Consider the following 14,168-nt stretch of genomic DNA (forward strand, 5'->3'; position numbering starts at 1 on the left):
TCACTATGGTCCTGTTCAGCTGCAACATGACTTGCCAATTTTTATATTCAGTGCCCCGACCGATGAAGGCCAGCATGCCGTATGCCTTCTTGACCACATTATCCACATGTGTTGCCACTTTCAGTGATCAGTGGACATGCACGCCCAGATCTCTCTGCCTGTCAGTTCTCGCAAGAGATCTACCATTTATTGTGTAATTCCTACATGCATTGGACCTTCCAAAGTACATTACCTCACACTTGTCCGGATTAAACTCCATCTGCCATTTCTCCGCCCAAGACTCCAACCAGTTTATATCCTGCTGTATCCTCTGACAATCCTCTTCGCAATCCGCAACTCCACCAACTTTTGTGTTGTCTGCAAACTTATTAATCAGACCAGCTACATTTTCTTCCAAAACATTAATATACACCATGAAGGGCAGCACGGTGGCCTAGTGGTTAGCACAACCGCCTCATGGCGCTGAGGTCCCAGGTTCGATCCCGGCTCTGGGTCACTGTCCGTGTGGAGTTTGCACGTTCTCCCCGTGTCTCCGTGGGTTTCGCCCCCACAACCCAAAAATGTGCAGAGTAGGTGGATTGGCTACGCTAAATTGCCCCTTAATTGGAAAAAATAATTGGGTAATCTAAATTTTAAAAAAAAATATACACCATGAATAACAAAGGCCCCAGAACTGATCCCTTTTCAACGGTCCCCAGGTAAAACAGTTCTGACCTCTGCAGCACTGCAGCGAGCTGGGTTGAAGAGCTGTTGGCCAATCTGATTGAACAACAGTTCTGATAGGGGGGGGGGATTCATTTCAAGCAGATGGAAGTCCTGTCCACTGCCAGTCAATGCTCAAGTAAAAATTAAATGACAATGGGACTTAAAAGAGTGGCCGGCTGAGTGTTAAACGCTTACCCTCGGGACAGCAAACACCGATCATTCGCCATCCTTAAAATACTATGCTGGGGGGGGGGGGGGTAAAGGGAAAGAGGGAGGCATGGGGGGTTGGTTGAGGTGGGAAATAGTTGGTGGGAAAGAGGGATTGGGGAATTGTGTATGTAAGCCACGTTGGCTGGGTTTGGTTGTTGGTTGGTTAGGTGTTATTTGCTTTGTTGTTTTGTCCTCTTGAAAATTGCTAAAATGATATATGCCTTAATAAAATATTTGCAAAAAAAATAAAATTCCTATGCTTCGTGCCCCAAACCTTCGGAAACATAGCCGGCAGCACTTGTGTCTAAAACCCTGGTAAAACTCGGAGGTATGCTGCCTCATTTAAATATTGTAATTCCAATTTTTGAAATGTTAGAATTCTTTCACCCAGCTCCTGCACGTTTTATGGGGATTCAAATTCTCCGTCTTCCACTCCTGGCTGAACAATACCACACTTCTAACCCCACCTATTCAACTTACAATGTATCAGATATTTAGGCTCTAAGGTCAGCTTTTCAACTTGAGGTTTCTGAAGACCTTTCTAGTTGAAAGTACAACTCATCTGAGCCTGAATGTTGGACAAACACTTGGAAAGGTTGAGAGGGTGAGTGGAGAATCAGAGATTGGATTCATAGTTTAAATGTAGAAGCTGATCGTATGTCACTGCGGAAAATGTCGCTGGGGACAGCATGTGGATGAGGAAGGGGACAAAGCTAAGTCTTTTGGTCGATTCTGGAAAGTTACGCTACAGAGGAAAAAGGCAAAACAATTGCTAGAGATGCTATACCTAAATTCAGACAAGTCGGAGTAGAACAAAGTGAATGCAGTCCACATGACCTGGACAACACAGATCAGGTTTCAAAGGAGATAGATGCAATTGGTGGATCAAAGATCGCAATCGCAGGGAGGTTGAGGAGGATGAAGAAGAATAACAGATTATTGCCACAATCAGAAAAACAAAACAGTTCATCACTTGGAACATTGCTTTTACCATTTTGGGGTGCGGTAGGGTGGGATAGGAACAGGTTGGGCAGAAACTTGATTGGAAAGATTCAAGCAGATAATTATGTGAGAGATGGGCATGAATTTGGGAGGCAGAAACATTTTCTCGGGGTTTGGGGAGGAAAAGGTGGGTCGCGATTGGATAGTTGCTTCCAAGGATAGAGAGGTCCAAGGCTTTTTGTTTGCATAGGTGATGGCAGGAAGGGGAACAGAACCTAAGTAGGTAGAACTGTCTATTACATCCAGTTGGTATGGGGCACCAGGAATGGAAATCTTGATAGTCACCACGATGATGAGAACAGAACAAGGGAGCAGTTGACAGAAAGTTTAAGTTGTTCATAGAAATGATACAATAGAGAAAATGTTCTTAGATACTTTATATTAAAGTATAGCATGGTGATGCAGTGGTTAGCACTGCTGCATCACGGCACCTAGGACCCGGGTTCAATCCCCACCCGAGTGACTGTCCATGTGGAGTTTGCATATTCACCCCACAATCCAAAGATTTGCAAGTAGGTGGATTGGCCACACTAAACTGCTCCTTAATTGGAACAAAATTAAAAATTAAAGTATATTACCATGTGTTATCGGATTTTATCATTTTGCACAAAAAATTAAGGTCGACATTTATAGACGCAATTACAGTGAAAATATGTGCATCTCAGCTGGAAATCCGGCATCGCACTGGTTATTACTTTCATTTGGTTGTGTCTGCTATTAACAATAAAACATACATGACCCAATATTTTCACCATTTTAATTAAAAGCCAACAACATTGACTCTGCTTTGCTCCTCAGATGCTGTCTGTCCTCTAAGTATTTCCACCATTTTCTGCATTTATTTCAGATTGCCAGTATTTAACATTTGTTTTCACAACTCTAGATTATATACAATTTTGACTGATATGTACTGGCAATGGCGGTTTCAATGTTGCTGCTGTTTGCGTAATATCCTACAGATCACAGACCAGCTATGCTAATGAACAGAAACCAATACGTTAACATATGTACTTACAATTGGAATATCACCAGCCTTCTCATCGTTACGTATGTCATTATGCAACCTCTTAACTTTGAAATGTTGCATTTCCGTTCCATAATGCATATATAGATTTGGCTGGCAAAAACTAATAACTTTTGATGTGTTTCCAAAGCTTGGATACTTGTCAATGTGGTGTTGTTGTCTTCCTGAAAAAAGTAAACAGAAATCAAATCCATAACACAAATGTGGAACTCAGTATTAGACTATTTTTGAGAGTGTCTAGGGTCAATAATTAAGTTATGGGGAAGACAAGAGGGTTTTTTGGTTGAGTACCATTGCAAAATGTGTATTGATCATGGCTCCGCTTGGCTTCAAAAGCATATAATGTTCAAAATAACATGTCCACCAAAACAACAGCAGCAAAAACATTTTAATTTATGTGGCCTTAATGCCTAAGAAATTTAATCTTTTAAAATCCTATTTAATATGGCCTGTTTAAAAAGCAAATATTGAAGGTAGTCAATGTTGATGAGGAACGCTCCTCCTAGCTGGACTCACATTGTACATTTATAGTTCAGTGAGCAGAAGGGCTGAATGGCCTATTATGAGCCTATGCTACCATGGGGGAGCTGGGTAGTTAAGCAGTAGCGACCAGTTATGCTAGGACACTTCTTTTCGGGTTTTTCAAAATTCTGCTGGGAGTGTCGGTGGATGCTGCTTGTATCTGGCCCCTTTTGTTATATCCATGCCATGGAACAGGCAGAAGTTTCAACTTGGGCGGCACAGTGACTAGCACTGCTGCCTTGGGCGCTGAGGACCCGTGTTCGATCCCAGCCCCGGGTCACTAGCCGTGTGGAGTTTGACCAACTCCCAGTGTTTGCATGGGTCTCAGCCCTGCAGCCCAAGGATGTGCAGGCTAGGTGGGTTGGCCACACTAAAATTGTCCCTTAACTGGAAAAAGAAGTGAATTGGGTACTTTAAATTTATTTTTTAAAAAGTTTCAACTTGCATAGATCCATCTGAAAAATATTCCAGAGGAATTTCCAGTAAATGAAAACTACAATTTACTCTTTGCTACAGAAACACTAAAATTAAGAAATATAACCAACTAAATCAAATCTATACTCAGAAACAGCATGTTATCACCTGCAACTTGTGCCATTGTAACTTGCTTCAATATGGTGGATATAACAAAATAAAAGAATGAGTTAAGAGTGGTTAATCTATATAATGCTGAGAAGGTCAAGATATTTTCCCTGTGTGGTCACAGGACATTAATACACTTTTCATTTCTGAAAATTTCTGTGTAGCAAAAAAGGCAGAACTCATTCATGTGGTTTTAATAGCTGCTCATACTATTACTTATTGAAAATGAGCCAAAATAAACTGTGTAACGTATTAAAATAGGCCATAAGCTGCAGTAAGATATTAAGAGAATTTACAGTGCTTCGAGAACATTTTTCTGCAACTGGTAATCGCTTAGGTTACAAAATAAGATTTTTCAATTAGTTTACCATGCTTGCTGTTTTTTATTTTGTTGGATAATTCTTTACCCTCAGTTCCATTCTCATTTGTCCCAAATTCTGCTTCTGTTTCATTGTCACTGCTGCTGGGAGAGTACGAACATAGACGCATCGCTTGCTCCTGAAAAAAAAACAATTGTATAGCTGCTAGAACATGTCCATTCATTTCATTCTGATGCCTTCATTACATTTATCAAAAGGTTTCCATTTTGCATTTGAGGAGGAAAAAAAAAGGCACAATCCAGAACTGCACCTTCAAAAATTCACTGGCAGGATTCAGGCATTTTTGCTAAATATTTACCCAATGATTGCTTTGGTAAATCTGGGATCACTCTGGGATCAATCAATCTGGATTCTTACAACTTTCATCTCCAGTAATTGTTTGTCAAGTACATTCATAAATATATTTTAAGTGTTTTAAGTCAAAATCTTTGTTTATTATAATGGATGGCAATGTTTCAATGGAATGTTTTAGTATAACTACTATTTTAGTTGTTTTGCATGAATTGTGTGGGATTTAGAATTTTTTCTAATGGAAGCTTACAACCCAATTAATGATGCATATTAATGATTTCCTTTAGGGATGGACAACAAAGTAATCAAGAAAATATTTACATAGCGATTAACAATGCACGATATACAACATAAACTGGCCACTGCAATTTACTTAATAAATGGCAATTACATTTCAAAAGCTTTTATTATCTGCAATGTGAAAATCACAATGTTTAGCCGTTTAACTGTGCAATCAAATTTAAGACCCTTAAAGATGGTCAATAGTTCCATTTGCTTTTTGCTTCCCCAGCTGCTTATTTTGATATGCCAGGGAAGGAGACTAAAGGATTAGCGACTCCAAAATGGCTGCGGTTGGATGACACATTGGATGGGGTAATCAATTTTGAGTTTACAGATAATTTAGAAAAAGCAAGTTTGATCAAATGAATTTAGCTTCAAAACAACCTTTACCATTTGTCTTACAAGTAGTCTCATAAACATCTTTTTCTCTGTAGTACACATTAATGGCCTAGAGTAATTAGCCTTTTACTTTGGTCCATAATGGCGACAGTCCATTATTGATCTATTTTAAAAAGGTGACATATTAATGGTCTTAACTTTTTCTTTCTAAAAAGAAATCTGCATCCCTAAATCTACCTCATCAATATTATAAGTCTCAAAACATTGCATTGATTTATTTTCAAATAATTACAGAAAGCATAAGTTATAAATCAATTTGATTAGTCAGGTAATGTATGTTAATTATAATCATAAACCAATTTTTCTTGTAAATTGATGTCGAAGTCACCATTTGTGACAGTGTAGAATTTCTTAGATAAGCCATACGAAGATAAGGGCTTATTTCCTCCAGATTTTACATTATTTTAATAAGATGTTACCATAAATGATCACAAATTTGATAAAGTGGCCATAAATGGGACAATTTGTATAATTTGATAAATAGCTCAGGACTGCTTTAACCGTCCACAGATGGGATGAAAGTCTTCACTCCTTGCTGTCCAAAATATGCTCTTATAAAATGCAATGGAGCAATTCTTAATGGATACAAGTCCACAGCGCAAATCAGCTATAAACTCAAAAGAAAAGGGCAGTCTGACTGAAGGGCTCATAAGGATGACTTATGCAGGAAAGTGGGAAAAAATATTACATCAATGTGTAAATTCAGTATGTGCTTTGGTAGTCAGAGTTGAAATACAGAATGAGATCAGTGCTGAAAAAGTACTATCAGAACAAAGTAGAGGGAGTTTTATTCTTCAATCAATAATAAAATGTTAACTCTAAGCTGAGGGTACATGAGGCAGACATTGGGCACGATTCTCCGCTCCCACGCCGGGTGGGAGAATTGCGGGAGGGCCGCTCTGGCACCCCCTGTGATTCTCCCACCCACCCCCCAAAATGGCGTGTCGCGTTTTGGGACACGGCGCTCGGAGAATTGCGGGCCGCCGTGATTCTCCAACCCGGATGGGCCGAGCGGCCTGCCGTTCCCTACTGGTTCACGCCGGCGGCAACCACACCTGGAATAGGGGGCCAGGAGCGGCCTCCGATGCCGTCGTGAACCTCTCCGGGTTTCACGACGGCGTCGGATCTTGCGGAGAATTCCGCCCATTGAGTGCCAAACATAAACTGCCCATTTCCCACTTTCATGATCACTTAACACAATTATCAAAGAAGCATAAATACTCATGGGCCAAAGTATTCTTTATGCTGGTAATTTCTTCTAAATTGAATTTTGATAAAGACCAGCAAGGGTACAATATGCCATCCAACTGCGATAATGACAATATGTTTATCCATACAATATATTCAAATTGATTGAGTTTTGTCATATGTTTTACATGTTACCTATCAAAACATATCTGTGCAGCAATGCACCCCACAATTTAAGTCTTCGATTAATTAACAGTCACAGAAATCTAATTTTTTTTAAAAGTGAATTTTGTTAAGTATATGGAAAATTAATGAGATTGACAGTCAACATGAGACGAAAATAAAAAAACAAAGTAACAGCACGCAGGCATAGAGGAATAATGAGATGCGGGTTTCCTAGTAACAAGATTAGCAGGAATCTAGAGACGTCTGGTAACTTCGAAAGACGAGGGGCGGAATTCCCCGCTCCCCACGTGGCGTGGAAGAATCATGGGAGGGCCTCCCGACATTGTTCACTCCCCCCTGGCACCCCCAGTGATTCTCCCCCCCCCCCCCATTTTTCACGGCGAACGGCGATTCCCCGAGCCCGATGGGCCCAGCGGCCGGCCCTTCACGCCCGTTTCAATACACCAGCAATGACACCTGGTCGCTGCATTCGTGAAACGGGCGCCAGATGCCCGTTTTGGGCATCTAGGGGCCCAATTGCCACGGGAGCACCACGACTGTGCTCGGGAGGGGACAGGCCCGCGATCGGTGCCCACCGATCGTCGGGCTAGCATCCAAAATGGACGCACTCTTTCCCCTCCGCCGCCCGGCATGATCAAGCCACCACGTCTTGCCGGGCGGCTGAGGATAAAGACGGCCACCGCACATGCGCGGTTCGCGCCGTCTGCGCGATGAAGTCATCCGCGCATGCACGGGTTGGAACTGGCAACCCTCACATGCGCGGATGACCTCACAAATGCGCCGTTTTGTGCGTCATTTCCGGCGCGACAAGGTCGTGGCCGGGAAAGACGGAGGCCCGCTCCTAGCCCCCCGGTTGGGGGTGAATTAGGTGCGGGGAGCGTGCCCCGAGGCTGCCGTGAACCTCGGCCGATTTCACGACGGCCATCCCGATTTTAATCGGGAGCGGAGAATACCGCCCGAGGTCTGGGATTCTCTATAGCCCAATGACGAAATCATGTTCGCCGATCGGCCAGAGAATGGATTTTGTGCCGAAATCGCGAATGGCGCTGGTTTGACGACAGTCCGTCATGCTCCGCCCCCTCCAAATTGGCGTCATCGTGATGTGCGCCGCATGCAGCTCGCCGTTTCAACGCCGTTGGCATGTAATTGGCCAGCACACCCACGATGGTCCACCCCCAATGAGCTGAGTTCCCGACGGTGGGGGACACGTGTGGCCTTTATTAAGAGAGTTGGGGGATGGTAGTTTCTCACCAGTTATAACTATCTGCATATGACCACCAGCCATTATCTCTTTTGTAAGAACAGAATTTAGACTGGGAAAAATGGTAGAGGGACAGATTTCAAAAATGTTTTGTTGCTCCGTCTGCTGTTTGCAATCCATGGTAATTTAGATAGCCTTTCTTCTACACATTTTCTTTATAAAATCATCAATAACATAATCGAGGTAAAATCTTGTAAGGATGCATTTTCAATTGGCAATATTGCTGAACTTGTCAAAATGTTTCTGGCTCATTATACTTTGTGGATAATTTTTCACTCTTTTCAATACAGAGAAAAAACGTTCACTGGATGCATTTGCGACAGGTATTTTTAAGAATATTTTCAGAGGGCAGCATGGTGGCGCAATGGTTAGCATTGCTGCCCCATGGTGCCGAGGTCCCAGGTTCGATCTCGGCTCTGGGTCGCTGTCAGTGTGGAATTTGAACATTCCCCCCGTGGGTTTACGTGGGTTTCACCCCCACAACCCAAAGATGTGCAGGGTAGGTGGATTGGCCACACTAAATTGCCCCTTAATTGGAAAAAAATAATTGGGTACTCTAAATTTAAAAAAAATAATATTTTCAGAATGGATTCCAGATCCATTGGAAAGGTTGCCTGAAAACCATCAATTGCAAGTCTGTACAAATCAGCTAGTTATATCAAAGCACAGAGCTAATCATTATTGATGAAATTAATGAATTGGTTCACCTCCTCTTCAAAAAAGGGGCGAAATTCTCCGAAGACCTGAGTGACGCCCATTTCCGGCGGGCAAAAGCAGTGCGGATGACTCCGGCGTCGGGGCCTTCTTTTAAGCCGTTAATCTCTGTTCCCAAAAGGGCCAGCAGTGGACTGACGCGATACGCGTCATTTTCACGCGCTGCAGAGGTGGCGCGTCGGACGACATCATCAACGTCGCCCGGCGTTTGTTTGGGGGGGGGGGGGGGAGTACCGGCGTTTGTGTGGGGGGGGGGGGGGGGGGGGGAGAGGGTACCGGCGTTTGTGGGGGGGGGGGGGGGTAGAGAGTACCGGCATTTGTGGGGGGGGGGGGGAAAGAGAGTACCGGCGTTTGTGGGGGGGGGAGGGGGGGGGGGGGAGAGAGTACCGCCGTTTGTGGGGGGGGGGGGGGAAGAGAGTACCAGCGTTTGTGGGGGGGGGAAAGAGTGTACCGGCGTTTGTGGGGTGGTGGTGGGTGGGGGAGAGGGGGGGGGAGAGAGAGGGGGGAGAGAGTACCACTGTTTGTGGGGTGGGGGGGAGAGAGTACCGGTGTTTGTGGGATGGTGGTGGGGGGGGGGGAAGAGAGTACCGGCGTTTGTGGGGTGGTGGTGGGGGGGGGGGGGGGAGAGAGTACCGGCGTTTGGTGGGGTGGTGGTGGGTGGGGGGGAAGATGAGTCCCGGCGTTTGTGGGTGGTGGTGGGGGGGGGGGGGGAAGAGAGTACCGGCGTTTGGGGGGTGGTGGTGGGGGGGGGGGGGGGGGGAAAGAGAGTACCGGCGTTTGTGGGGTGGTGGTGGGGGGGGATAGGGGGGGAGAGGGGGGGAGAGGAGAGGAGGGGGGAGAGAGGGAGGAAGAGGGGGTGGAGAGGGGGGGAGAGGGGGGGGAGAGTGGGGGAGAGGAGAGGAGGAGGGGAGAGAGGGGGGTGGAGAGGGGGGGAAGAGAGAGAGGGGCGTTCGGCATTCCTCAGGGGCACTGCATTGAACCACCCCCACCCCCCTCCCAAATCATCCTCCATCTAACCTCATCCATCCCTCTTTTCCCCGCCCCCACACCTGGGGTAAACACAGAATCTAAACCGCACTGTAAATCTGTGCTAGTGCACAGGGGATCAAATAGCTCTGGAACAAAGGGCAGGATGAAGACAATGTGAGAGAGAGAGAGGAGAAAGGGGGAGGGAGAAGAAAGGGGGAGGGAGGAGAAAGGGGGAGGGAGGAGAAAGGAGGAGGGAGGAGAAAGGGGGAGGGAGGAGAAAGAGGCCCAGGGGGTGGGGAGGCAGAATTAATCCAAATTCCTGCTTATTTCCTTAGACTCTTCAAAAGGTTGTTTCTCCCCAGGATTAGAAAAGGTGCCTTCATAATTCACAGCGCAGAACCCTTTCTGCGTTGTGAATTATAAAGGCAGAACCCAGAAACTTTTCCAAAAGTTTTTCCTTCTCTCGCCGCGCGTTTTTCCTGTTGTTGTGAAACTGACCTGAAATTGCAGAGGCTGAAGCTGAAATAGACAAATCCAGACACATCTCCCACCCCGGGATCCCAGCATTTCCCTCTGCATTCTAACCAGGCAATATTCCTGGGTTTAGGCAGATTGCAATATACTCACCAAAACCCTGCTCTCAGCCAGAGGACGGACGGGACTCCCTCTCTCTGTCTCTCTCTCTCTGTCTGTCCCCACAATCTCCCTCTCTCTCTCTCTCTCTCTCAAACAAAGACAAGGCAGCTGGGAGGAAGGGGAGCCTTGAGGAAGATCTGCTGATGCCCCCATCCAATGGATGCCCGGGGCCAACGCACCGTCGCCCCCGCCCGGCACGCCACTGCCCCCTACCCCATCCCCCTACCCCCCACCCCCCCACCCCTACCATCACCCCCCACCCCTACCCCCACCCCCCCCCACCACCACCCCACAAACACTGGTACTCTCCCCCCACCACCACCACCCCACAAACGCCGGTACTCTCTCCCCCCCCCACCACCACCCCACAAACGCCGGTACTCTATCCCCCCCCCCCCAACCACCCCACAAACGCCGGTACTCTCTCTCTCCCCCCCCCCCCCCCCACCACCACCCCACAAACGCCGGTACTCTCCTCCTCCCCCCCCCGCACTCGATGTAGGTAACTGAACGGTGTCAACCATCATTAATGGTTGACGCCGTTATAAACCTACTGTGATTTTCGCCGACGTGGCACTTATCTGGATGGGTACATGAACAGATGTGATATAGAAAGATATAGGCGTTTGGTCTAGATTGGACACTTGATACCGGCTTGGAGGGCCGAAGGGCCTGTTCCTGTGCTGTATTGTTCTTTCTTCGACTTGACACTGATGATTCATCATGTCCTCTTAAAGAAGGAAGACAGCAGTTTGACTGTGGCAACAACGCATCTCAGCACTTTCCTCCAATAAGAACACCCCTTCTCAAACTGAGCCGATAAGGCATAATCAATTCTTCCAGATAATTTACATCTTTGAACAAATTCACACATAGCCTTAATATGAATTTTGGAAGTTTAATAATCAGTAATATCTCTTCCAACATTTTTCCAGTTAGAGTACCCATCAACAAATGATTATTTCCTGTTACTAGGGTCAGGGAATAATTTTCAAGTATAACAGTAGACTGCCTTAGAGATTTCTGAAAAATGCCAACCAACTTCTCCTTTCCATCATGCCATTTCTCTTCACCCTCAGAAAATGGGACTCATGAAGACTTCTAAACAGCTTTCGGCCTCGAGCATCAAACTCTTTTCTCAAATTTTCTATATTATCTATGTTCGCTGGTCTATTTATTACAATATATTCAATCGTACCCAGCGGAAGAGATTTTGGCCATAAGGAAATGTCTTGAGGGTAGGTTTCTTCTCTCACTTCAGCTGCAGAGGGCTTGAGCAGTATCTTGTAGCTTCATTCCCATTTCAAAGTCCATTTTTTGTTTTCTTTGGAAACCGGCAGGTCAAAGTCATCAGACAAGCCAACAAAGCTTTTCTGCTCAATAATTTATAATTTTCAAAGTGCAAAACTGCCTTTTTGCCGAGATTCGTCCTCTTGCCTCGCCTTCAACTTTGTGTTTTTAACTGTCAGATTCACAGTGTCATTTCAATTGACTAATCTGTCTCGATTTCAACAAATATGTATTTTTAAAAAGAGCAGGCTTCTTTTCCTGCCTCAACTCACAGATGTGCTCTTAGTGGCTCACTGACTGCCTGGCTACTTCTGGTAATCTGGCCTGGCCTCTGTTCTTGCCTTCACAGGCCTGGTTGCTGCCCAGCCTTCCCACTCTCAGCCCTGGCCTCTGGCTCTGGTTGAGTCACCCCGCTATCTGCTCCCCAAAAACCACAATGCCAGTGCCTGGCCCTCACACCTCCCTCTCTCTAGGGTGGACGGGCCTCCATCGGTGACGACTGTGTGTGTTCCTGGCTGGATAATGGCTGTTGCTGTTGGCTTGGCCTCTTCTCTCACCATTGCAGGTATGGTTGCCACCCAGTTCTCCCGTTCTCAACCCTGGCTTCTGGCTCTGGTTGGAGTCACCCCGCAGGCCTCTGGAGAAGAATCTTCAAAAACCCAACAACTGGATGCCCTGGGAGGGAGGGCAGATTCCCCCCTCAGTAGCACAACCAGGGAAATCACGTGGTGTTTGCAGATCTGGGCCGGGCTTCTCCCCAACTCGGCACCTTTAGGGGCCAAGCCCTAACCTTGAGGGGCTAGCCCCACGCCGGAGGGGTTGGCGCCCCGCCAGCCGGCGGGAAATGCCTTTGGCGCCACACCAGCTGGGGCCGAAGGGACTTCGCGGCTGGTGGAAGTCCGCGCATGTGCCGAAGTGTCAGTGGCTGCTGACGTCATCCCCGCGCATGCGCAGGGGAGAGGGCCACTTCCGTGTCCGCCATTGTGAAGGCTATGCGGAAGGAAAAGAGTGCCCCCACAGCACAGGCCCGCCCGCCGATCGGTGGGCCCCGATCGTGGGCCAGGCCACCGTGCGGGCACCCCCCCGGGGCCAGATCGCCCCGTGCCCCCCCCCTCCCCCCAGGACCCCGGAGCCGTCCCGCACCGCCAGTCCCGCCAGTAAGGGAGGTGTTTTGACTCCCGCCGGCGGGACCGACATGACAGCAGCGGGACTTTGGTCCATCGTGGGCCTGAGAATCGCTGCTGGGGGGGGGGGGGGGGGGGGGGGGGGGGCACCGATAGGCTTGGTGCGATTCACGTCCCAGCCGAATCTCTGATGCCGGAGACTTCGGGAGACAGCAGTCTAAACCCTGACCTATCCCTGTAACCCCACCTAATCTTCACATCTTTGGACACTAAAGGGCAACTTACCCTGGCCAATCCAACTAACCTGCACATTTTCGAACTGCACAAGGAAACTGGAGCATGTGGAGAAAACCTACGCAGACATGGGGAGAAAGTGCAATCTCCATACAAACAGTCGCCCAAGGTCAGAATTGAACCTGGGTCTCTGGCGCTGTGAGGCAGCAATGTTAACCACCGTGCCACCGTGCTGCCCTTGAGTCAGGCTGAATGTTCTTGGAACAAGTGTGGAGAATACCACATGTGGAAGCAGGTTAAGTGGAAGGCCTGCCTTCGTGACTTGGTATCAGTGCTTTAAAAAAAAACACAGAAAAACATAAAGCAGTTTTCCACCCTCATCCTTGCTCCATCCATGCCAAACCATGCAACTTCATGACCCCAATCACACCCCATGGCTCCTCATGTCCTCCATACCGCCTCATGTCCCCTTACCAAACCCCCATGGCCCCTCATACCCTGAATGTCAACATATGCCCTCTGCCAAACCCTTGGCCCGTTATAACATCTATGCCAACTTAAGGTCAAACCACCTTTAAGCCAACCACCTTTTGCCCTTACACTTAACACGCCTACTCACCCAGTATCCACCTCAGGACCCATGCTGAGAATAAATAAAGTTCAAAATGTCCATTTACAGACTTCATTTTTTAAAAATTACATTCATTCAAAAAAATCCATTTACATTCCTTCAATGATCGCTTAAAATAACAAATATTTTATTCAATTACGTAATCCCTCCTAAAAACAAGCATCAGTATTCCTTGTCCCACTTCAGAGAGTCCATAACCAATTGAAGGTGTCAACCAAACTGCAAAATGGCAGGAATCTTACTGCAATAATGGACCATTGTGACATTAATTATGCAGCACCAAACCAGTAATGGTATCCTTAAAGCTTATGTCAGCAGACAGATTGAAATAGCAAGCAATCTTCTTAAAAAAACAAACACCCCAGACAGTTTTTTCTTTGAGTTTTAAAAGCGCTGCCAGATTAACAGCTCCCTTTGGCAGTTCTTCTTGACACTTTTGACTGTTGTTTTCGACAGTTCCTTTAACAGTACATACATAACATGACATAAGGTGGTATGAAGGGCATGAGGAGCCATGGGTGATGGTTGTCATTCACAG

The 14,168-nt window shown here is 46.6% G+C and overlaps 1 protein-coding gene across 13 annotated transcripts in view; it reads right to left on the reverse strand.

Annotated features, from left to right (window-relative positions):
* The window catches only part of nckap5l (NCK-associated protein 5-like), an 837,372-nt gene that overhangs the window by 55,013 nt on the left and 768,191 nt on the right, over window positions 1–14,168 (reverse strand). For all 13 annotated transcript variants that reach the window (XM_038789861.1, XM_038789862.1, XM_038789866.1 and 10 more), the window contains 2 exons: window positions 4,414–4,543; window positions 2,933–3,105 (listed from right to left, as the gene is read on the reverse strand). In XM_038789861.1, the coding sequence (XP_038645789.1) occupies window positions 2,933–3,105; window positions 4,414–4,543 (303 nt within the window). The remainder of the gene's footprint in view (window positions 1–2,932; window positions 3,106–4,413; window positions 4,544–14,168) is intronic.

The sequence above is a fragment of the Scyliorhinus canicula genome, chromosome 2 (genome assembly GCF_902713615.1).
Source record: "Scyliorhinus canicula chromosome 2, sScyCan1.1, whole genome shotgun sequence".
Lineage (NCBI taxonomy): Eukaryota > Metazoa > Chordata > Chondrichthyes > Carcharhiniformes > Scyliorhinidae > Scyliorhinus > Scyliorhinus canicula.